The 25,612-nt window shown below is 45.5% G+C and overlaps 1 protein-coding gene across 1 annotated transcript in view; it reads left to right on the top strand.

Moving 5' to 3' along the window:
• The first annotated feature begins 671 nt into the window (after positions 1–671).
• Positions 672–25,612, top strand: part of HAP2 (hapless 2) — a 198,702-nt gene continuing 173,761 nt past the window's right edge. The window contains exons 1-2 of the mRNA XM_087399558.1: positions 672–1,169; positions 22,208–22,345. Of these exons, the coding sequence (XP_087255684.1) occupies positions 966–1,169; positions 22,208–22,345 (342 nt within the window). The 5' untranslated portion in view covers positions 672–965. The remainder of the gene's footprint in view (positions 1,170–22,207; positions 22,346–25,612) is intronic.

The following is a 25,612-nucleotide window of genomic DNA, read 5'->3' as shown; positions in this document are numbered from 1 at the left end:
TGTGGCACTCAATTGGGCTCCAAGTGGCAAGCACTGGGTTCAGGGGAGATTCTAGGAGAGGCTCCACAAAAGGAAGAAAAGAGAAGGAACTCAAAGAGAGTTCACGTACGCAAAAAGAAGGGAGCACTCTGGAATCGTGGCTGGGTGGAAGAATCATTGATGAGCCCCTTTTGTGGGGATGTAACACTCCTAGCTTGTAAGACTTTTCAAGCAGTTAACTTGCCTTGAAAGTGCCCTCCTAAAGGACCCGAGTGAGCCTCCTGCAACACCACTTCACGTTCATGAGGTAGCACCCATTGGCGAAGAATTCCACCGGCACACTGTCAATCAACCGATGCGAACTCCAACAGAAAAAGTCACTAAAACCAGCCCATCCATCCCTTCTTCATCGTAGCAAAACCTGTACAACACCCACCATGTGCCGATACAAAGCACAACAGCAGCAAACACCAAAAACCGCCATGCTTGCAACATCATCAAGACCCGCCATGCACAAGTCGGAAATGAGACAAACCACGTGGGCGAAGACACGTGAGCCAATGAGAAATTTCGGAGAAATTTTCACATCCAAATGTTGCCAAAAAGGTTGCCTGTTTGCTTACGTACCATTAAAATGCTAATGTATGAACGGCCGTTATATTATGTTTGCTTACTTAGCATTAGAACTACAATCTGATACGCACCCTCTGCCTCGCGAACGCAAACAGGATTCATTTGCGCAATGCGGATGGATGGGAACAAGGAAGGTAAGGAGGTGAAAATAGGCGGGAAACGCTGAGGATTGCGGATGGATGGATGGAAACAAGGGAAGGAAGGAGCAGCAAATAGGCAAGAAATGCTGAGGATTGCGGATGGATGGAAACAAGGGAGGGAGGGAGGAGAAATCGCCAAGAGACGCTGAGGATTTGTGGACTTAAGGGATTCGGGCCTATTAGAATCGGTTGGGCGTTCACCCACCTGATTTCATGGGCCTTAGTTCATCGGGGATAAGCGTTCACTGTTTACCGGCCTCTCTCTCTGTGTTCTTGTTCCTCACGAGCTTCTTAGTCCGCAGCGGCAAGTCCACTATCCTCTCGAAGAGCGACATAGAAAAGTGTGATAGAACTAGCATGAAGGACATGCAATGCAGGCATAAGATCGTTGTACAATTGGCTGTTGCCGCGGGGAAGGTTTGCAATCTAACCTCAAGACCGCCTTTGTGTCGCTTCTACTTCCTAGTTGATCGAATTGTATGATAAGCGACGGGAGGAGGCTCGCACATGGCTGGGATCTCTCATGTGAGGCTGACTTCAATACTGATGACACAGAGGTGTGAGTCAGAATGTGAGCAAATTGTAATGACGAGGACGAGTTAAAGGACTTGAACGCAGGGATCATAAACGTCATTATATGAAGCTTGTTGTACAAAACTTCGCCCATGTCGGTAACACTGAAAGCAGACGTCACCTCTGGGTAGCAGCATCTGAGCAACGACACCAAACCTGAAGCAGTGCCGCTCGAATGGAATAGCAGCCCTAGGCCTGTGAAGCAAGCTGAAGTGTTGCGGTACTTATGCTGAGGGGGACTAGCTTAATTCAGTCGCTGTATACATTTTATGTATCAGCTTTTGGAATAAACTTAACACGATTCGAATAACCGTCCCCTTGTTAGGCCTTAGCATAAAAATTGTTGCTAAAGTCACCCAAAGATAGTTTCTCCGGGCATTGTGAACGGCAAACTCATTCACCTAATGGTATAGTTTGGTAATTGTGTATTCAGGTTGTGATACATATGTTATCTTGCAAAAAAGGCCAAATCAACTGTTTAAATTACCACCACATGTTTGATGTGTTGCCTTAGCACAGTTAATCAATGCTGAAAGAAGTAGCTTTATTATGTAATGACAAGAAACATACACTCACTTATAAAATTTATGTACAAAAACAACTAAAAATATGAAATCATGTCTTATACCGTACACACAAGTGCCTTGTGCCATTATCTGTTTTCTCATACTCTCACATGTGAATGTTGTCACCGATGGGCTGCTTATTTTCCCCCCCACCTTTCACAATCTGTTGCATGACATAGCTAAGACCAGACCAAGGCTTCTTCTATGTATATGCATTCCCTATGAGCCTATGCTATCCTCTCCTTTCTTATTCTCTTGACCTATCTACCATTTGCATGTCATTACTTTTGAACAGCTTATTTTTTTCCCTACCTTTCATAATTTGTTACATGGCATAACTCAAAACGAGGCTCCTACCTTGGATATTTTCTAGCTCTCTTATAGGAGCTTGATTTCGACATAGGAGGATGTTGTTGGAAATGAGGGATAGCATCACTCTAACCTTTCAACCTCTATGTGGAATAGGAGCAGCTCAGTCTCAATCACTCAATGATGCAGATCACTCAGATGATAAGAGTATAGACAGCGCATTCAAGAGAGAGACTATGAGAGAGAGACTCAGATGTATTCCTCCACCAAGTAGTGGGCAAGGCACAAGCTCAAGATGAGCACAAATGACCAGCAAAGGGCTGGAACCTAAATCCTGAGATCACTCCTACCCTTCCTGCTCTACGCTGCCTTGTGTAGGCTTCAGTAGCTGCTGTGGCTGATGCTGAATGAGGAGGGCTGATCAGAACAACTAGGAAGGGGGCCGACCCCTGCCCTAGACCGACGACTTCAGGGCCATTTTGGCCGACCTAGCTGGTTGGCTAATAGGCCTGCCAGGTAGCCCTAAAAAAGAGGCTCCTAGCTGCCATGCATCTTGGCTGCTTCCTTAATTGCTTAGTCCCTGCTATGTGTGATAGAGTCAATGATTGTCAACCAGTTTGTGAGGATTGAGTGGGGAGGAGCAGACTTCTTCTCCTCCTCTACTCCCCTTGCTGGCTTGCAATGGGCCTTGGTTGATTGTGTACTGAAGAGCTAATGAAGGCTGAAGCCGTTGATGCTGTAGGATGAGGGGAGGGCTGCAATTTATAGGCCCCTAGACCTCCAAGAAGTAGGCCGAGCTGCTATAGGGCAGACTGGTCTGTTGCAGACCAAACTCGAACATGCTAGAGGCCATCTGTGGTATGGAACTGCTCCAATGTATTACATGTATCTGACTGCTGCCATGGCTGTTGACATCAGCCCAGAGTACATCTTAGAGTGCTTGAACAGTGCCAAATATTTTTTAAAGATAGACCTTAAGAGTGTTTTATAAAGAAAATACTTGGAGACAAATAAAACAATACTGAAGACAATCAATGGCTGAAGAAGATATATATATCACAAACGGAACTTAGTACAAGTGAAGAGAAGCTCTGAAACAAACTTCAGTCCTGACAACTGTAGTGGACTTCTGCACTAGCTCCACAAGTTGGAACTGAACCAAATCTGAGACAACAAACTGATGAAGGGGTTGCTGCAGATTTGGAATAGAAAGAACGGAATCTGGAGCGGAAGTTGGAGGTAATCTGATGCAGAAAGAAGAGCAGAACTGAAGCAGAAAGGAAGGCTGTTCTGGAGCAGAAAAGTGGGCAGATCTGGAGCTGAAAAAGGGGACAGATCTGGAGCAGAAAGGAGGACAGATCTGAGCAGAAAGGAGGGGCAGATCTGGGGCAGAAAAGAGGGCAGATCTGGAGCTGTAAAAGGGGACAGATCTGCAGCAGAAAGGAGGACAGATCTGAGCAGAAAGGAGGACAGATCTGAGCAGAAAGGAGGACAGATCTGAGCAGAAAGAAGGGGCAGATCTGGGGCAGAAAAGAGGGCAGCAGAGGAGGCAGCCAGGAGGCAGAAGTTGAGGCAGCAGAGGAGGCAGCCAGGAGGCAGAAGTGGCTCAGGGTGTGCAGGAACCTCTGGAGCTGGAGAAGAGATTATATGTGAATACCTAGCCCCCCCCCCCTTTAAATAGGAAGGGGCAGAAAAGTCGGTCAACCAGCAGGTTGACCGACCTGGTCAGATTTGACCGACTAGGTCAATCTGGTCGGCCAGATCTGGTCAGACCAGAAAAACCTTTTTTTAAATAATTTTTTATTTTTGTTTCTCCTCTGCACCGGGGCTTTTGACATTTCTTTGGTTGTGGTTTTTGCCTCCGATGCGAGGTTTCTTTGACAGGATTTGGAGAGGCACCAGTGGTGTTTGTACTTGTTTATCTGGTCCTGGAGAATTGGAGATTGCCTGGCTTAACACCCCCTCTCAATGTCCAATGCAGACAGGAGAAGCAAAGAGGTGTTCCATGAGTGATCTATCATCTTCATCAGCCTTTTTTTTTTTTTTTTTGTGGGGTTTTCATTTAGATGGAGATGCCTACAGAGCAGGTTTTCATCTTCACTAAATGCCCAGATGATGGTACAAAAAAGAAAGACTTGAAGGAGTGCCCTCGCAGGGGATTTGTTCACTTCCTTAAGTACACAAAGAGAAAAAAAAAACTGTTAAAGAGGAGGAGGGAAACCAATCCCCAACCGTGGGCAGAGATGCTCAAGAGTAGGGCGATTAACCGGCTTGGTAAGAATATCAGCATGATTATCGGCAGCTGGAACATAGATCAACCGAATAGTACCTAGTTCCACTTGCTCGCGAGTAAAATGAAAGTGAACACCAACATGTTTGGTGCGGTTGGAAAAAATGGGATTGCCTGCGAGAGCAATGGCACTTTTGTTGTCGACGTAGAGGATCGTGGGTTCAGTACAAGGAAAGTGCAATTCTGCCAAAAACTGTCGGAGATATATGGCCTCTGTGGTACAATCATACAAGGCCCGGTATTCAGCCTCAGTAGAAGAACCAGCAACAGTCTCTTGTTTACGGCTAGACCAAGAAACAGGTGCCGAGCCAAACGAGAAAATATAGCCGCCATGAGAACGACGATTGTCCGGGTCACCAGCCCAGTCAGAATCAGTGTATCCCTGTAGGGTTAGTCCTGGTCTGAAATGTAAACCATAAGAGTAAGTACCACGAATGAACCGCAAGATACGAATACATGCATGCCAATGAGTGAGCTTGGGTTCATTAAAATATTGACTGAGAATAGAGACGGAGTAAGCAAGATCAGGACGAGTGTGAAGGAGCCAGAGGAGTTTGCCAACAACCTGGCGATAGAGATGTTCATCAAAGGGAGGAGACTCCAAGTCTTTTGAGAGCTTTACGGTGGGATCTAAGGGAGTGGCAGCCAGCTTAGGCTCATGAGGAATGATTTGATCAAGGAGTTGAAGAGCATATTTCTGTTGAGAAACAAAAGTACCACCAGAATGTTGTACAACTTCCATGCCTAAAAAATAGGAGAGCCGACCAAGATCAGTCATTTCAAAAGTGATGCTGAGTTGAGTTTTAATGTACTGAAGTGTAGTGGGAGTGGAGCCTAAAAGCAAAAGATCATCGACATAGAGTAAAATAAAGCAGACCCCCTCTGACGAATGATGGATATATAAATTTGGATCAAAGGGAGTAGAATGAAAACCATTAGTTTTGAGGAAGGTGTCTATTCGGTGGAACCATGATCGAGGTGCTTGTTTGAGACCATAAAGAGCTTTGCGGAGACGGAAAACCTTATTTTCATGGCCAGGAGGAGAAAAACCTGGTGGGGGAGTCACATAGACTTCTTCATCAAGGTAGCCATTGAGAAAGGCACTCTTGACATCCATTTGATAGATAGTCCAGTGGTGATGAGCAGCTAAGGCAAGAAGAAGACGAAAGGAAGTTAACCGAGCAGTAGGGGCAAAGGTTTCCTCATAATCGATACCATGTTTTTGGCGGAATCCTTGCACTACTAAGCGGGCTTTGTATTTGTCCAGGGTGCCATCGGCTTTGAGTTTTGTTCGGAAGATCCACTTGGTTCCGATGACCTTTTTGTGAGTGGGTCGATTGACCAAGATCCAGGTCTGATTGCGATCAATACTTTCAAGCTCCTGTTCCATAGCACGATGCCACGCAAGATTTTTAACTGCTTCCTGCCAAGTGGCAGGTTCAGAATGTATGATATAGGCCGTGGTAAAAAAAGAGGCAGTGGTAGTAGAAGAAGTTATTTGAGTAGAGCGGCGCGGACCAGAAGGAGGAAGTTCGACAGGAATAATCCCGGAATCCTTCATAGTTTGACGATACCAGCGTGGCAGTGGGTCGTGAGGAGAAGCAATGGGTGGGGGGAGAGATGTTTCGGGAGGAGAGGAAGGAATTTTGGGTGGAGAATTGTCGGAAGGAACTGGAGTGGAGACGTCATCAGTAGAGAGAATAGAGGAATTTTTAAGCACTGCTCTTTCATCGAAGACCACATCTCGGCGAACCAAAACTTTGTTTGTACGAGGATCAAATAATCGATAAGCTTTGGCTTCTGCCGAGTAGCCAACTAGAAGAAAAAGTTCAGCACGAGGTTCGAGTTTACCGCGAGTATCATTGGGAGTATGAGTGTACGCGCGGCAACCAAAGATTCGAAGATGAGAAATAGAAGGACGATAGCCATAAAAGGCCTCAAAAGGCGTCATGTTCAGGATGGGTTGAGTAGGACAGCGATTAAGGATATAGACAGAAGTATTGACGGCTTCGGGCCAGAGACGTTCAGGCAACTCGGCTGCAAAAAGCATGGAACGGGCCATGTTCATGACAGTACGTTGTCGCCGTTCGACACGAGCATTTTGGGAAGGCGAATTTGGAGATGTAAGATGGCGTTGGATACCATGCTCTTGAAGGAATTGAGTGAATTCATGGGAAATGAATTCACCACCATTATCACTACGAGCAATCCCAATAGACTTGCCTGTTTGGTTCATAACCAAGCGAGCCCAAGTAGCAAAAAAAGAAAAAGTGTCGGATTTCTCTTTCATGAAAAACACCCATTGATAGCGAGAGTAATCATCCACAATTAAAAAGAAATAATGTGAACCATTGAGGGAAGGAACAGGAGATTTGCCACTAATATCGAGATGAATTAGACGCAAAATCTCACTGGCTCGAGAAGTGGAATGAGAAGGAAAAGGAGTGCGGCTTTGTTTACCTAATTGACAGGGATGACAAATATCTTTAGCACGCGATAATTTAGGTAGGCCATCAACTAGATGATCCCGAGACATTTCATATAAAGAGTCATAGGACAAATGTCCCAGACGATAATGCCATAATCGTTCTGTGTCAGTTGGATCTTTTAGGGTAGCATTACCGTAAAGCCGATGAAACTCAGAACCGCAAGGGGAGGGAGTCGCAAGAAATTGATTTATAAAGTACAGACCATTAGGTTGAGCATCACCTCGAGCTAGAAGGAGTCCCGAGGACTCATCTATGATGTCAACATGCATCTTTGTAAATAGCACTGTGCGACCAAGGAGGCAAAGTTGATGAACAGAAAGAAGATTGACCCCTAATTGGGGCACATAAAACACTTGATCCAATTGAGCAAGTTTGGGACCTTTGTCAGTATCAAAAGTTATTGAACCAACACCATGAATAGTAGCAACAGAGTTATTGCCACAACGAACTCCCCCTGTTGCCGGTTTGCGAGAAATGAAGAGATCAGGATGAGGGGTCATATGATGAGTGGCTCCACTATCCACAATCCAAGAAGATTTAGAGTCACATGAAAGAGTATGAAAAGCTGACCCAGATAAGGAAGAGGAGGAGTTAAGCTCGGTGATATGGATCAAGGCTTGAGAAGTGAAGTCTAGAGAATCTCCGGTGGACCAGTCAGACAGACCTTTAGGAGTTATAAAGGGAGGAGAAGGAGTGAAGTGATTAGTGACATGGCCCTGGGGTCTCCAGAGACCAGTGTTCGAAGGAGGAGGAGGAGGACCACCCCTAGGACGCCAACGAGGTGGCTGAGGAGTCGTGGTAGGGGGCTGTGGAGTCCAACGGGGTGGTTGAGGAGTCGTGGTAGGGAGCTGAGGAGTCCAACGGGGTGGTTGAGGAGTCATGGTGGGAGGCTGAGGAAGAAGGCCTTTGGCTTTGGAGCGACATTCATCGTCAATATGCCCAACTCTCTGGCAATGCTGACAAAATCTATTCTTTTTGGGAAGGGAGTGCCAGGTGGGTTTACTACTAGAGGGGTTAGGAGTAGGAGAGGGCTTTCCGGAGCTAGGTTGATCTTTTGGAATCCCGGAGAGAAGAGCCCCCTCTGAAGCAGGAATGCTATGTTTTTGGTGGACCTGAGAGTAAAGACGAGCATAACGCAAAAGTTGACATTCAAACTCATAAAAAGTAGGAAGAGAAGGTTGAGAAATGATTTGTTGCATAAAACTGAAATACTTGGGCGGAAGTTTATTTAAAAAGAAAGTAACTTGGTCATCCTCGGATTTGGGAGGACCAGTTGTGGCAAATTCAGCAACTAACCGCCGGTAATCGGCTAGTTTAACCTTGAGATCATCGTCAGCAAGAATCTGGAATTGTTGGAGATCATGGTCAAGATTGATACGACGAGTACGATCTCGAGCTGCATAGCGGTCAGTGAGATGTGCCCATCGCTCAGAGGCAAGATCAAAATGCTGTAATTGAGAGTGAAATTCAGGTAAAAGACCTTGCATAATTTCAACAATGGCAGTGGCATTACGATGTCGCCACGAACGAACTACCTGAGGAGGATAAACATGAGGATCAGGTGGCGATTCGGTACCTTGAACGAGTTCCCATAGGTCTTGAGAATCAAGCACATGGCGCATAAGATTGGACCATGTGGTATAATTAGACCCGTTAAAACGAGTCATATCAGTGAAAGCATGTTTGGCTGTTGCAGAGACAAGGTGAGGGGAAGAAATAGAATGATAGGGAGAAGCAACCGGTGGAGGCAGAAGAGAATTGGGAATAGTAGCAGAGTGAGAAGAAGGGAGAGGTGGCATCACCGGAGGAATAAAGAAATTTGAAAAAGGTCCTGAGGGGGAGGGATGAATATGAGAGGCGGGATAAGACATGAGAGGTGAAAAAGAGGCAGCGGGAGAGATAGAGGGAAATAAACTATAGGAATCCAGTGGCATGGGAGAAGGAGGAGGATGAGAAACCACTGGAGGAAAGATGGCAGCGGAAGAGATGAGAGGGAAGGGAGGGAGGGAGGGATGTGAACTGAAAGCAAACTCATTGTCAGACGCATTTCTTCCTTCTCGTCTGCGAGTGTTCACATGCATGTATGGATCCGTGTCCTCGTGATTACTTGTTCCTATGCCTTGCATAGGAGTAGTTGCACTAAGGGAAAAGGGCATCATACCTTGCACTGATTCTTGTGGAATAGGTACTGTCGAATAATCCAATGTTCTCATGCCGGCCTGTCCTCTTTCGTCAGGGGATACTTGTTCTTCGTTGGCACCGAACTTGAGATGTTGCTCAGCTTCTTCTGAGTTGAATAGAGGTCCTTGTTGACGTATTGGAGAGAACCGTGGAGAGGTAGAGGCACGAGGTGTGCGGGTACCTGCTTCAAGTTCCTTCCATTTCTGGAATTCAGCAAATTCTTTAAAGAGTTTGGAGAGGTATTCATCACCTTCAATCCTAGCAGACTCTCTCTCGACATATGTCGAAGGTGATGGTTGAATAGAGGTTGATTCAGGCTGAGATCGCTTCGGAGAAGAGGGAGAAGACATCTTCAGGTGATGATTTATCTTCCAAGCTTTCCAGATCAAGGCTCAGGTGTCGATTGGCACACCTGGCTCTGATACCATATAAAGAAAATACTTGGAGACAAATAAAACAATACTGAAGACAATCAATGGCTGAAGAAGATATATATATCACAAACGGAACTTAGTACAAGTGAAGAGAAGCTCTGAAACAAACTTCGGTCCTGACAACTGTAGTGGACTTCTGCACTAGCTCCACAAGTTGGAACTGAACCAAATCTGAGACAACAAACTGATGAAGGGGTTGCTGCAGATTTGGAATAGAAAGAACGGAATCTGGAGCGGAAGTTGGAGGTAATCTGATGCAGAAAGAAGAGCAGAACTGAAGCAGAAAGGAAGGCTGTTCTGGAGCAGAAAAGTGGGCAGATCTGGAGCTGAAAAAGGGGACAGATCTGGAGCAGAAAGGAGGACAGATCTGAGCAGAAAGGAGGGGCAGATCTGGGGCAGAAAAGAGGGCAGATCTGGAGCTGTAAAAGGGGACAGATCTGCAGCAGAAAGGAGGACAGATCTGAGCAGAAAGGAGGACAGATCTGAGCAGAAAGAAGGGGCAGATCTGGGGCAGAAAAGAGGGCAGCAGAGGAGGCAGCCAGGAGGCAGAAGTTGAGGCAGCAGAGGAGGCAGCCAGGAGGCAGAAGTGGCTCAGGGTGTGCAGGAACCTCTGGAGCTGGAGAAGAGATTATATGTGAATACCTAGCCCCCCCCCCCTTTAAATAGGAAGGGGCAGAAAAGTCGGTCAACCAGCAGGTTGACCGACCTGGTCAGATTTGACCGACCAGGTCAATCTGGTCGGCCAGATCTGGTCAGACCAGAAAAACCTTTTTTTAAATAATTTTTTATTTTTGTTTCTCCTCTGCACCGGGGCTTTTGACATTTCTTTGGTTGTGGTTTTTGCCTCCGATGCGAGGTTTCTTTGACAGGATTTGGAGAGGCACCAATGGTGTTTGTACTTGTTTATCTGGTCCTGGAGAATTGGAGATTGCCTGGCTTAACATGTTTATCATCAGGTCCGCATATTCAACGCTGACATCCTAAAGACAGCGTTCAAGACAGAGCGAGCTCATTACGAGTTCATAGTCATGCTGTTCGGTCTTAAAAATGCACCACCAACATTCAATAGAATGATGTCGCGGGTGTTTAACATATAGGAGTGTGTCTGTTCATCTTCTAGATGATATCTTGATCTTCTCAGCCACAGTGGATCGGCACTTAAAGGGATGTTTGGAAAGCTCTCCAGCTTCTCCGCGACAATCAGCTATATCTAATTGCCAAAAAAGAGCGAGTTCAGTCTGATGGAAATCCAGTACCTGGGTTATATCATCAGCGCAGATGGCATTCGCTTGGATCCCGAAAAAAGTTCAGGTCATCACAAGCTGGGCAGTCCCTATGACAGCTCAGGAGATCTTATCTTTTGTAGGCTTTGCCAGGCCTACAACTCTCACATGCTCGGATTCTCCACCACTTCAACACCTTTGTTTCACATGCATCTTCTAGTATATCTGCTGTTGTTGTACCCCATGATTCAATCCACTTCATTCCCTCTCTGTGCCTGCCCATGATTTGTGTTGCTTCCATTGCCCTATGTGGTATCCTGCTGGCGTCCATCTTCTCAACTTTGTTGAGGTAAGCCATGAATTGACATAAAGCTTCCCCTTCTAAAGGTATCATACCTGTTTCAGCCAATAGGATGGGGTAGGGTGTTTGTGCCTTAACCTCTAACTCCTCTATCAGGAAACATTTGTGCAAAGTTTCTATTTGTTCCTAGTATATCCTAGAGAGCCCGGGTGCCCAAGCTGGACATCATAAATTTTCTCATTATCCAACACCATAGATGCTCAAGTATGTGTGGGTGTGTGGATTTGTATGTGTGAGAGCATGCTTTTATACTATGGTCTACCCCCACTGTTGGGCGCTGATGACGTCAGTGGGGATGTCATAGTAGCTAGTCCCTGCTATGCATGATGGAGTTTATGGTTTTCAATCTTATGAGTGCCTATCGTGAGATTGAAACTGCACTATGTTGTGTTTTTAGAGGATGAGTTTGGGAATGTTCCTGGATTCATCTAGGTGTATATATATATATATATAGATGCGCCTTCTTGCATTTATTTTGGAAGATATATAGAGCTTTCAAACCTCCTAGAATCCTCCTCTCCATGCATGCATTGCACATGTAATTCTCTGTGAAATCCAGCCCTAGATATTTATATGCGTTGACTATTTCCAGGGGTTCCCCTTCAGATGTCATATCCACTTGTTTGTTACGTGTCTCAATCACCATTACCTTTGTCTTGTCTATATTGACCTACATTCCCGAGTGTTTTGATACACTTTGCTTTTGCGAATTTATGCAGATGATGTGGTGCTCTTTGCAAAAAACAAGATGAGTCTACAAGCACATTTAGATGCATTGAAGGGATTCTGCAAAATACCTTCCCTATTGTGCATTCTCATCCACTCTTCCAAAACACCAAATCAATGGAGAGAGAGAGAGAGAGAGAGAGAGAGAGAAAGAAAGTCTATTAACATCCACTGGAGACCAAAAGGTCTATGGGACAGCAAGAAACCCTCTAGTACATTTGCTTTAGGGAGGGCACATGGAAGCTTCCAAGGAGTGCAAACGCAACCCCTGTGAGAGAGAGAGAGAGAGAGAGAGAGAGAGAGAGAGAGAAGATGAAGAAGAAGAAGAAGAATATATATTAATGTCAGTAGAAAGCCTCATAGGCCTATGAGACAAAAGCACACACCAAAGAAAACTAGTACATCTCCAAGGAGAGAGGGAGTGCACAAGGCATCTCCTAGAAAGTACATAAAGCAACTCTCATAATTATTTACAGATCACACCTATGTTCTAGTGCTATCATAATGTGACCTTCATTGCATCAATTTGAGACTAAGAGTCTTAAGGTTTAGTTTTGAAATCTCTAATCAATGCTTGTCCTTCACGGCAGTAGACCGCCCATTTTCTTGCTTTCCTCGCTTCTTTCACTTTATTGAGCTCAATGGATCTTTGCTTGAGCTGAGTCAGAGTGAGTTCTTCAGATATCCATATCTTTGTGCCCTTCAGCTTATGTGTTTGTTTTAACATCTTGATCTTTGCTGCCTTGTCATTAATGTAAACTTGCATTTGTGTCCCTCTTTGCTGGATATTCTAGACGGCCTTGGATCCCATTCCACTTGTGGAAACTTCTAGACAGCATTGGATCCCCTTCCACTTGTGGAAACTTCTCTTTGAGGTAGTCAATTTTGTCTTCTATGTATGTCCCTATGACTTGGTGGCCATCTGGGAGCCCCCTCGCATGTAAGATCAGCTTGTTAGTCTCTTTGGTTTCCTGTTCTTTCACTTTTTTGGAGAGAGAGAGAGAGAGAGAGAGAGAGAGAGTTTATTAAAGTGTGCGGACGACCGATGGGTCTATGAGACTATGAGAAACTTGATACAACAAGCTGAAAGGGTGGAGCTACTGAAACAAGAATCATCACCCATGCTAGATGCTAAAAGGTACATAGTCGTAGAAAGCATCAGTGCGGCATAGTCATAATAGCAACATCACCATCACCTTTATGTAACATCAAGTCCTGTGCCAATTGTGGCCCGATACAACAAATATTGGAGCTCTAGAAGAGAGGTCATGGTGGACCCAAGGCTGTCAAGGCTGCGGTGTTATATGATCAGAGATAGAGCGCTGGCAGCTATCTATGTGTGCGGTCCGGCGTGGCCTCCTGGCTGCGGCTCTGTATCTAGCTAGAGCACAGTAACTCTTGTAGGTCGCGCTAGGTTTGAACATGGAAGGGATGTATCCGAGCATGATCTCTGTGTCCTCCCCTTGTCAGGTATGTCGTGTTGTTGGCTCTGGATCTCTTACCTCACCGACTACCTGAGGAACGAGGGTTTGTGTGATCTGGCTGAAAGAACTCCATGATCATGCTATGAGATGAGTCTACCTGTGTGCACAAGGCATCTCCTAGAGAGAGCATAAAGCAGCACATTTATTATATATATATATGTATATAGAGAGAAAGGTCTCAATCCACGTTTTGATTTTGTGCTGGTGTTAGCCTAGCATCCGTTGGAAGTTTGCTGCTCACTTGGGCTTTGACAAGTGTGGATAAATATCTATCTGCATTCTTTCTCTACATCGTCTCTATTCTTGGAGTGGTGATCAATGTGTGTGTGTCCATCTAATTTAGGAGTGGCAATAAAATTTCCAAATCTGCCCACTGTGGGTGAGGTTGAGTTATAAGTACCTATGTTCTCTACATGGTATCAAAGCCAACAGCTTAGCTTTGATAACACATGAAGGAAGGTATCCCTCCAAGCTCGAAGGTGAATCTGATCCAAGGCAGAGGCACACGGTGTTTAGTTCTTGCAGTGTGTTCTCTCTCTCCCATCCAAAGGATGATTGGTCCCATCCTAAACTTCAGGGATACAGGTAAGTTGGATGGGACCAATTATCCCGATTGGAAGGTCAACCTCTCGAGCCACCTCGTGGCTAGGAAACTCTGGAAGGTAACAATGGGAATGAAACTCAAGCCCAAAAATGTCAAGGATGCTTCAAGGAATGACACAAATATGCAGATCCACACGAAGTCAAAGAATGGGAAGACAAAGATGTTGAGGCAGTTAGAGAAAAGGATACGTTGCTATAGCCAACCCTTACAAAGCTGGCCCCTAGCAGCCCTTGTTGGCTATTTCCGGTGTTGGCCCTGCAGCCCACTTGGCACCTATACTAGATCGTGCTGCTACTGCTGCCATACAGCATCTGCTGCTTCTACCGACCACAGAGAGAGAGAGAGAGAGAGAGAGAGAGAGAGAGAGAGGTGTATTAACGTCTGTAGGAGGCTTCGTAGGCCTATGAGACAAAGTGCAAAACCAAAAGGTAACTCGTACAAGCCACTAAGGGCTGAAGCAAAGGGGTCACTAAGGCCCTTGCTGAAAGCTAAAGTACTAAGCTAGTGAACAAAATAGTAGAGTAGCAAAATACCGGAAGAGTATTAGGTTCTCAGAGCTAACGCTCCTAGTACATGCCCAGGTTCCATCTATCCAGGTAACCTGGTGGCTCTCTGATGAGATGTGAGGAGCTCTCGTATCTGTGTCTATTGAGCTGTCTCTCGACGTGGTGGAGGGCGTGGTCTCCTTGATCTCTATATCCTGTGGGCTACGTCAAGGGTGAAGCCTCGCCTCTGACGGTCACCTCTGAGGAGGGTTGAGATACACCAGACCTCGATCGTGCGTGCTTTGGTCCCTCTTCGTGTCACATGTGCTGTGCATGCCTCTGGTCTGGCAGCATCATGGCGGAGACTCCCACTACTAATCCATGATGCTCTCATCTCATCAAGCTCCTCTCTCTTAGCCTCACCGGCAACTGACTAAAATGCATAGAAATCTGTAACAAGCGTCTGTGCTTTGTCGATCTCGGTGACCTATGGCATTAGTCCCTGCCGCTCTCTAGTCTGTTGCATCAATATGTCTCTCTATCATTGCATCTCAATCAGAGAGAGCACAACAGAAACCTAATCGGAGAAATCAATCAGCCGTGTAATTGGACCAAAGCCACGCCCCTCCTAAAAGAGACAACGATATCGCCCTTGGATCTCATAGTAGATTGGGCAGACACATAGAAAGTGCTCCTCTGTGTCAATCGCATCAGATCGGCATAGTGTGCAGATTCTTTGCTCTCTGGGTATGCTTGCATTTCTCCCTATCTCGATCCTCAGTTGATGTGACGAGACTCGCAACTGACCGATGGGGATCCTCAATGCATGTGAGACTCTCGTATCCCCGAGGTACTGAGGTATGATGACGAGACCATGCTTTGAGACCCTCAGGAAGTGGTCATGGTAGAACTAGATCTTGGTGGGGAACTCCTCTCCCTCCCAAGCCCTCGATGTATGGAGCTGGAGGAGGTCTAACCATATGATATGGTTGATCTCATCTCCTGGGATCATCTCAGGTGGTGCATTTATGCTGTACTGAAAGGGGGGAAGTCTGTCCATCTGAATGCCATGACTACCAAACCATGTGGATACCCCGTGCATACCATGCTATATCAACACCGATCTTTGTGAGTCGCTTGGAAGACTCCAGTGCTAACCTCGGTAATCTCCACTGGGGTAAGGCCGAGACTCTGTGGAGCAAAGTAACTATATGAAAGATGGCATCAACTTGGAGAGGGGTCATGGCGAACTTTGCCTGTATGATCTGATGGGGACTGAGTTTGCTTCGAATCATCTTGGATCCCATAATCACCTGTAGCCTCTCAAATCTCTTTCAATCTGTCGCGGAAATATCACACCCTCAGAAGGGTGCTGCATACATGGCAGTCGGTCTCACTGGCATGTAAAAAAGCCAACCCTTCGTCGGAGGGTCCTAGACGTGTGCCTGGAAGCACCACCTCTCTAGTCTGGCCAAAGCACCTCGTGAGTCGTGCTGTACTTGCATGGGTCATCCTGAAACATGGCCTGGTGAACACTACCCCCAAGTATGTGTAAGACTGCACTATCTCCATTGGCTCGTCTCGGTGTGTGAAACTATGGTGGCGGGACATTGCTCGCACGGTGTTGAAGATCATAACCTTTGTTTTCCCAAGGTTAACTGTCAAGTCCCTCTCTCTATAGAACATCTCCAGAGCCTCTAGATGTTTCTGTAATCCCTCTGTTGAGGATGATATGAGGACTATGTCATCTCGTAGTAGGATCTACCCCGCGAAAGGATCCGACCACCTCATCCATGCTGTGTATGAGGAAAGCATGCTTCTTACTTCGTGTCACTTGGTGTGAGATCCACTGTGCCTCTGGTGAAATCAAGTGTTCCAGTAATCGCTCATGTGTGAGGTGAGCTGTCATCTCTCTGTACTTTTCATCAAACTAGGGGCTTTGGGGCATCTTCCCATCTGGGACACGTGCAGATCGAGTCGTGGGAAAGGATCTGGTGGCAAAATACTGTATCACTGAGACAAGGGTATCTGATGCATATGCTAGGTCCATACCCTCTCCAAGTGTCACATGCACCCCAAGGTGACACACTGGCTACATTGACAAGTGCATTATAGCTCCCAGATAGGAGATTTTGTCGTATGCTGTGACCCCTTTGTGAGCCCTTGTCCAGGGACAGTTAGGCACAAGCTACGTAGTTCAGTCTCTCAGCCTTAGGTCAAGTCAGGAATTCAGTTCTTGTTCACTAGTACCCACTGGAGAACAGTAGGTTAAGTGTTTCCATCTTATAGGTTAGGTCTTAGCCTAGGTTAGGAGCCCCTTTAGGGCCCCCAAAGGCTGGACAGGTAAGCAGGGAAGGCAGCCTGCAAAGGCTGCCCAAAAACTCCCCTGGCAAATGAGCTAGGGAGGGCTTTTATAGGCTGGTTGTAGGCCAACCAGTCTGTAAAACAGACCGACTCAGTCGGCTGTTTACAGACTGGGTTGGCTCAGCTCCAGCCCTATAAAAGGGCCCCTTGGCTGCCCTCTTTCCTCATTCAGTGCTCCTGCAGCTCTCCTACAGCTCCACTTCAGCCTCCTTGTGCAGCCCCTGAGATCCTCAGATCTGGTCCTGCTCTAGCCTCAGTCCCTTGGCTATCAGTTCAGCCTGATCTGAAGGTGACCACGCAGCACAACAGTCGGAGGTTTGGACCAGCAAACGGAGAGAGGTTTGGACACTGTTTCCTCAGCTTTCTCAGCTCTCTTTTACAGTTTACACAGCTCACTCTCAGCTCTATATTTCAGTCATCTCTCAGTTCTCTCATAGGATTTATCACTCCTAGTTTTCACTCTCTCACTCACGAAGTAACCCTGCATTCTGGTGGACAGCAGAAGCCTCTCCCTTGCCTTGCAGAAGCGTCCTACATCATCAGTGTGGATAGCGTCAAGGTTTCGGTATTGGTCGGCGTTGCCTCTCAGGTCTTTGGGTCTGCTATACGTGTGCACAGTGAGCTCTTCAGAAGCGCGTTCCGTGCTCTCTCAAAGATTGTTCTTTGTATTTCTCAGTTCTCCAAGTATAAAGCAAATTCTCCCTTGATTGGGGGAGGGGGACCTCAGTGGGTACAGGGACCCAATCGGTTGTCGACTCTACTCTCTTTCTACCCTCATCTCCTTTCTCTCTGTATGGTAAACAATGCTCATTCCTCGCTAAAGGTTTAAAGAAGGTCTTGTTGTGAATTACACGATGAGATTACCGTTGCATGTTACACCAAGTAAGAATGGAAGCTCAGAGGCCAAGTGGCTCACTTACACCGGGTCGAGAGCACGATCAAAATGGATCTAAACACGAGTGGGTGGCAGGAGGGCCCTCCTCATGGCTGGCATGTCTGCTGATATACAGAAGGCAAGGCATGAGTGGTCGGCCCCAAGTGAAGGAGGAGGCACAGTAAAATCGCGTATCCAAGGGGCAAAGGCCAGTGGACCCAACATATAGTCTACTATACTACTCTTTCCGGATCACAGATATGAGTGGTCTCGGATGTGAAAAGGACAGCCACACCTTCAGACCCCCATATCCCATAGTCTCCTCTCATCTCCTTCCTGTGGGCTGATTCCCAGGTATATCCTGTCACTATTGGCAGCCCTCTTTCCGGGCTTTCATGGGTCTCAGTGTAGAAAATCATGTCTATGTCGGTATATGTTTTCAAGAAACCTCCAGGATCGAACCAAAGGGTATCATTGCAATTCCACACTGCCATTCTCAGCCCTCCCTGTGCCCTCATCTCCTGGGTTTGACACCGTCATGTGCTATCCATCTCCCCCTCTTCTCTTTCTTCCCTTTCTCCCCTTCCTGCTCTCTCTCTGATAATCACCTTTCCATCTTGTAGGCAGCCCATTTACCTACATCTCTTGCTGCCATAACACGCACCACTCCCTCTCTCCGATGCTCCTGCTGAAGCAATGTAAGATCATCATCCAAGTATATTCTTGTCCCTTTCAGGGTTGCCCTCATGCTCATGAGGGTAGACCTGTCCATTGCTGTTTGAAGCTTCATTATAAGGGGTCTTGTTGGAGCCTCAACTTTGCCAACTCTCCATGCTGTCTCGCATGTGAGGTTGACTCCCATCTTAGTGAACAAGGCTTTGGCATCTGACATAGGGGTATCTCCAACTATTAGGCCTCTAACCAAGACGTTCAAAGCCTTGCTGCTCCTCTTTTCTTCCTCTGGGGCCTCAGAGATGATCTCTTTCTTGGGGGCTACTGCATCTTTCTTAATCATATTCTTCCATTCTAACATATCAGCGTTCCCTTTGCTGATTTGTTGTGTAAATTCAGCATATTTTCATTGGATGGTTGTCTGCAAGGTTGCCATCTCCTGGTTTTAATTCTTCCATTGCCTTGTGTGCCTCTTCCGGTGCTCCTTGCACGTCTCTTAACTGTAATTCTGTCCCCATAGCTTGCATTTTGTCATTGAGGCTGGTCTTTTCAGTTTCCAACGCTACATTCTCCTTCTCCCTCTCATCCTTCTTGTTTCTCTCCTTTCTCCATTCCTCTTGCATACGCCCTCCTTGCTTCTTGACGTCATCGAGTGTCTTGTCAATATGTGTTTTCTTTGCCATCAATGCCATATCGGTGGTCTTGAGGCTGTCTACTTTCTCAATCAAAGCCATACAAATTTTACGAAGGTGATTCAAAACCTTAGAGGTGTTTTTGGTTGGTGATCGTGCCATGTGGGCTGTCATTGCACTTTCAAGGGCTTTTGCATAGCCTCGTGTCGTCATTTCCAATGGATGGAGTTGTTCAATGTTTATAGCATATTCCAGAGATGGAGAAACAAGGTAGCTCATCCTCTACAAGTGTACCTTGGGATCTTTAGATATGCTGGTTCCTTCCTTCTTGACCCTTTTTTTTTTTCAAGAAAATTACTTCATTGAGTATGAATGAAAACCGCGAGAGCAAGCTCAAATGCGGGAGTGCATCCATAATTGTCGAGTCAGTATCGGGGGAGCTCAGCTGGATGAGGAAGACGCCTCTTCCGTAGATAGTGACCTTCTGAATGTGGTCACCCTCTAGTGCTAAGCTCGCCTGGATCCACTCTCGCACCTGTCTCCTTGTGGGTGTGAGGCCCACAATTCTGCCCCCGATCACCTTGTCTAGGAGGGTCTGAACTGCTTGTTGTACCTGTTGCTTGTTGGTTGGAGAAAGAAGGACCTTAACGGCTGTGGGGTTCGAGGGTGCTGCCATAGAGCCCCTCTAGCCAGACCAAGGGTCACCACCAAGATTTTCTTTCTCCAAACAAGCACAAAATCTCCCACTACAAAGAGAGAAAAGATCAAAATGGGTAGGAAAGCGAAGAGGAGGGACATGATGAGGTGGAGAGATGTTGAGACTCGATGGAGAAGGTGGAGAGGAGGGGAGAGGAGGAAGACAGGCTGAGGGAAGGAGGGAGAAGGCGGGGAAGGAGGCGTAAAAGGGGCGGGGGATGGTAGGGAGGAGAGACGGGGGGGAGGAGGTGGAGAAGGCGGGGGGAGGAAGCGGGGAAGGAGAAGGGGGAGGCGGGGGGCAACAGAAGGAGGTGGAAGGGCAGCGGCGGGAGGGGGTTGCAGGAGGCGGAGGACATGAGGAAGGTGGGGGGGCGGAAGAGATGGTGAGGGGGGGCAAAAGAGATGGTAGGGGAGAGGAGATGGCAAGGGGGAGGAGATGACGGGGGAGAGGCGGAGGAGGAGGGCAGGGGGGAGGTGGAGGAGGCTGCGGGAAGGAGGAGATGTCGGGGGGGGCAGCAGGATCAGCCAAGAAGGCAGCGGGGGCAGCTGCTCATGCGGGAGCTCAGGTTGTCTAGTGAACACCTCATCTCCAATATACTTTATGAGCCTAATCTCTGGAAGAACCTACTTTTTGGTAGTGAAATAAGAAAAACAGCATGAAGGAAGAGTTCAATGATCAAGGAGACCCGGTAAAGTCAAGGGAGACTAGCGGTCCAAGGAGTGGAGTTTCTAACAGATCAACACATTGATGTTTCAAGGAAAGTCTAACATTAGATTGTGGCATGAAAGTTCTGGTCATGTCAACTACGGCACTCTTTCAGACATGTAAAAGGCTGGAATGGTGGATGGGCTTCCACCAATAGTGGGCACTGAAGGTTGTGAAGCTTGAATCGTAGGCAATTAACACTGGGGGCTTTCCTGAAGGGGGCCACATTCAAGGCCAAACCCCATTGGAGTTGGTGCACTTCAACAAATGTAGGAAGACGTCAACACAATCATTCACAGATTCATTTTGTAACTTATCTTTATAGATGATCTTAGCCCTATGATCTGGGTATATTGCTATGCAAAGAAATCACAAGCTTTTGAAGAGTTCAAGGAATGGAGAGCCAAGGTAAGAAGGTAGGAAAGCAAGTCTCTGTGCTGGAACCACTTTTCTTCAGAATGGCAATAAAAGGCTAAGTTCAAGACAAAAGGTAAAATCTCTCGTAATGAAAAAAGATTTGCAATAAGGCATATCGCAATATTACTGGATTATCCCATGGTACATATTGGGATTTAGTCACCAAGGCAAAGGGCGGCAACAAATTTAGCATTCACGGTAATAGAGGAAGGTCCAAATCAAGAATCTCAACTGTCAGGGCAGCAGCAATTTTGCAAGACTTCATACATGAAAATGCTTTGTCTAAGTAGGATAGCATGAACATTGAAGATCAGTTTTTACTTTTGAGGTGTGAAAAAATCATGCTTATGAATATATTGAGTCAGCTTTATTCTTGGTATTCGAATAGAAGTCGAAAGAGCCCTCTTGCATGAGGGCAGTCAACCATAAGCACAGGATGCAAGATCAGAAATTATTTAGGATGATTAAGACATAATCAATGGATTCTTGATCTAATTGTTCTTTTTTTGGGTCCTGGAATGAGTTGAAGGAATAGGGTACTAGTTTTAAAAGAGTTGCAATTGGGATAATGGTGTACGTTTGCTTCAATCATTGTCCAAATTTCATCTATGGCTCCATGAATAGGCTGTGTGGTTTTGCTTTGTATGGTTTATCAACTAAGGGGAAGGCCTGCCTCTCCTTCTATTCACTTGAAGCAACTCACTGATGTGGTCACATGGATGAATCGGGATGAGATCAACCTTGCTTGGATGTTGACTTTTCATCTCTTTCTTTCAGATTGATACTTGCCATGTCTAAAATGGATGATGCTTGCTAATTGAGATACTGGGGTGATCCTAAGTGTCACGTATGGAATTCAGCACGTGTTATTGTTTTCTTTCCCTCAATGGATAAATGATGGTGTCCTCAAAATGTATGCACATGGGATAGCAATTATATGCACGTAACATATAGGTATAGAACTGTTAATGATAGACAGTCAGGAACAGGTTCAATATGACTTTGTCTTTCTCTAAAATATATTTGTTTTCTGTCATGAGGTGTGTTGCCGAACTAAAAGTAAAACATGTTTGAAAGTGGAACAATGGATATTTTGGTTAGCTGTAGTTTTCCTAAGGTGAGCTTGTATATTTGTGATTGAAATGTTTTGTAATATTATTTCCTATTGTTTATTTTTTAATGTAAGCTTGCACATGTTGTGATTGGAATGAAACGGGATATTATTGTCAAGAAAGGTGTATTATATATTTTGTGGGATTTTACCACCTGGTATCACACATATACTCTCAATCATGATTGGCTTTAAAAGCACAAAGAAAATGATACCAATAATTAAATATTGTTATGGATCTTGGTTTAAATCACTCAGGATGCAGATGAAGACGAAATAAGTGCAACTATTGATACAGTTACGAATGGTTCTAATCTTCAATCTCTGCAAGATCCCCAAACAATAAAACTTTCAAAAACGCATGTTGGCATCGCATATCCACTTGAGTATCTTCAGGTCATCATCAACAACACCTGATTTGTTTGCTGTTATTTTGCTCTGATAGTTTTGGCTTGCTGGCTTACACGTTTCCACATGCCTTTTTATTTCAGAAGCCAAAAGGACTCCATGTTTTAAATTGATACCCCAAAATGATTATTAGATAGATAGACATGGTATATTATGTTCTGATCTGAAGTTGACTAGGTGCTTCTGAGAGAGTAAAGAGACAGAAGCAAGTGATTGGTCATGTTAATTCCTCAAGAGGGTGTGGATATATACTTTATGCATAACGAAATGTAACTATCAAGAGGTGTTTTGTCATAGCGGTTGTGTTTGAGTGTGAAAGAAAAATGTTGTTCGTGCTATGTACAAATCTCCTTATTACTTCGCAGCATATGAGAATTACACTAATGAGTGATGAACTAATTGTAAATAAATGAAATCAAAAGTTTCTTGCATTTCCACATAGAGATCAAAAGCTAGCCCCAAACTTTAAAATTACAACACGAGGACAGGTGAAGAGCCCCTTCACACAACATGCCAAAGCACAAAATTAGGAGCTGCAAGCTCTCAAAGACCTTCAACTGCAATCACCCACCAACTTCAATGAGTTATCCACACACTAATCCTAGTCCTTGCTTTGGGAGATTTGCTCTTGCATCTTACTTTGGAGGATCCCTTGCACATAGGTCACTAGGAATGATCTAATAAAAGATAGAGGTTTTATCTCAAATTTGGATAGAGATTATTTGCACTTTGAGGACCCTTGGGCTGCTAGACTCAAGAGTTGAGACTCAAATTGTGGCATTGTAACATTTTCTTCTTATTGACAAAATATGGGATGACTTACCATTATACCCCTGTCCATTGGTTTTCTTTTGGATATTGCTAAGGAATTAGAATGTGCATAAGGTGTGGACTCATGTTTATTCAAAAAAGCTCTATTGTCAGCCCAAGGCCGCTTGTGCATGAAGCCAAAGAGTATGTACTGAGAGGGAATAATGAAGCGGATATAAGATTTGACAAAATTCAATGCAAGAGAAATGCTATCACAAGTATTCAGGTAAGCTTGTGACTTTCTCCTCCTCCTCTTGCTCCCTCCTCTTGCTATAGCATACTCCCCTCCTAGTCTCTTTGATAGACACCTCTATCTGCCTAGGGAGGTGTACTCTCGTGATGTTTTTCTTGTTTGTCTCGTAGGCTTTTTTGTCCTTTTGGAGACGTTACTCTCTCTCTTAGTAGGTACAGCTATAAAGAGGGCAAAGCACGAGCATATAAACAGGTGGTAAGCATGAGGAAGATTGAGCACAAAAGTCGGGACAAACTACAGATGATGGAGTCAAAAGTGGTTCTGAGTATCCCTAAGTGCGAATCCCCCCCCCCCCCCCCCGCTATAGAGGGGTGGCTGTAGCGAGTGCACTTGTGTGGCCTATGACCAGCCATCTCTAAGGGGGTCGGGGGGGGACTAGGGGCTTATAGAGGGATAGCTTGTAGTTCACATAGCCATGGGTATGACTGCATTGGCTATAGGTAGCCCCCTATAAGGGTGGGCTACTCCACCCCTTATAGAGGGTTGGTTGTAACTCATGTGGCCACAGCCATAGCCATGTGAGCTATAGCTAGCCCTGTATGAGGGGTCCAATTTCCCACCTATACAGGGGTGCTTGTAGCTCGTGTGATAATCTATGACTTTTTCACAAATATAAAATAAGTAACATTGCCTTCGAGAGGGTTGGCTATATCTTTAACACTATTTGGTATGGGAGTTTCTTGAGAAGAATTTCATTTCTTTAACACTATTTGGAATGGGAGTTTCCTAATAAGAATTTCATTTCTCATAGCACTTTTCCCTTTGCCTCCCCAGTGCTTATTGTGGAAAAGAAAGATGGCTCATACCGTAGGTGCGTTAATTACAGGGATCTCAACAAGGCTACCATAAAGTACAAATTTCCAGTTCCCAGGATTAATGATCTGTTAGATGAACTAAAGGGTGCTCAATTCTTCACAAAGATAGATCTGAGACCGGGCTATCATTAGATCAAAGTGAAAGAAGGCAATGAGCAGAAAATGGTCTTTCGCACAAAACAGGGTTTGTACGAGTTCAAGGTGATGCCACTTGGATTGATTAATGCACTGGCCACCTTTCACGCACTTATGAACGACATATTGCAACCACCTCTCTTCCAATATGAGTTGCTTCTCTTTAATGTCATCCTCATTTAGAGCAAGAGCAAACATGAGCACATTGAGCATGTCAAACAAGTGCTGGAAATTTTGAGGCTGCATCAGCTTTATGAAGGAACATGGTGGAGAGGGAGAAGAAGAAGAAGAAGAAGAAGAATGTATTACCGTCCTCTGGGGGCCGAAATACCAACCCATGGGACCCATAAAAGTCACGAGGGAGAGGGAGAGGGAGAGAGAGAGGGTAGGCTAGGGAGACTCTACTAGAACTCCTAGTAGAACACACTAAAACACACTCAACTTAACTTCATGTTCTAACACCCCCCCACCATGGAGGAAAGGTGAGGGACTACTGGAATGGAACCAAGAACAGAACATGACAATGAGCATGTTCAGAGGTTGATCCAAGCACTCTCATGGCTTGAGACTCAACATGCTCAGAGGCTCACGTCTTAGCATGGCTACATGACTAGCTCATAGGTCTAGGAATACACCAATATTTTGGAACTCGGCCAGGCCTGATAAATAGAGACCCTATCAAAGCCAAATACCACAATACATCCCTCTCCTGGCTCCAAAACATGGTGACATGGAACCACACACCATAGATAGCAAAACATTATTTTAGGAGGACTATTCAAGGCTGAGAACTTTTATTGACTTGTGAGATTATTATATTCAATTGTTTGTTTTTTTTTTACTACCCAGGGTAGAGTACCCAAATACATCAAGCTCATGGACATTTTTAAGAAAACATATTCATCATCCTCATCTACCTCTTGAGGGAAAGATAGATTTTGGATATGAGCAGTGAGAGCATAAGTTGGTGTCGGAGTGTCTTCTTCTCCTTCTTCACTAGTGGCAGCTGCAACCAAGTTAGCATGCTCCTTGGATTGTTGGTTGGCAAGCTTCTGAAAACAACGGTCCTTTGTATGGCCTACGTACACTTGAGAGGTTTGAATGTCTTTTTACCCTTGGAATATAATGCCTGCTCCTCATGAACATCTGTGTGTCTTCGTTCATGATCAAGAAGCATTGCAACCATATCATCAAAAGACATATCTCGTGCTACACAAAGTGTTGGTAATATCCTTAATGCTG

Source organism: Dipteris shenzhenensis, chromosome 28 (assembly GCF_047967505.1).
Source record: "Dipteris shenzhenensis isolate YYH24624 ecotype China chromosome 28, Dip_SZ_1.0, whole genome shotgun sequence".
Lineage (NCBI taxonomy): Eukaryota > Viridiplantae > Streptophyta > Polypodiopsida > Gleicheniales > Dipteridaceae > Dipteris > Dipteris shenzhenensis.
Note: the sequence above shows the minus strand (reverse complement) of the source record. Positions and strands in the feature narration are given on the sequence as shown.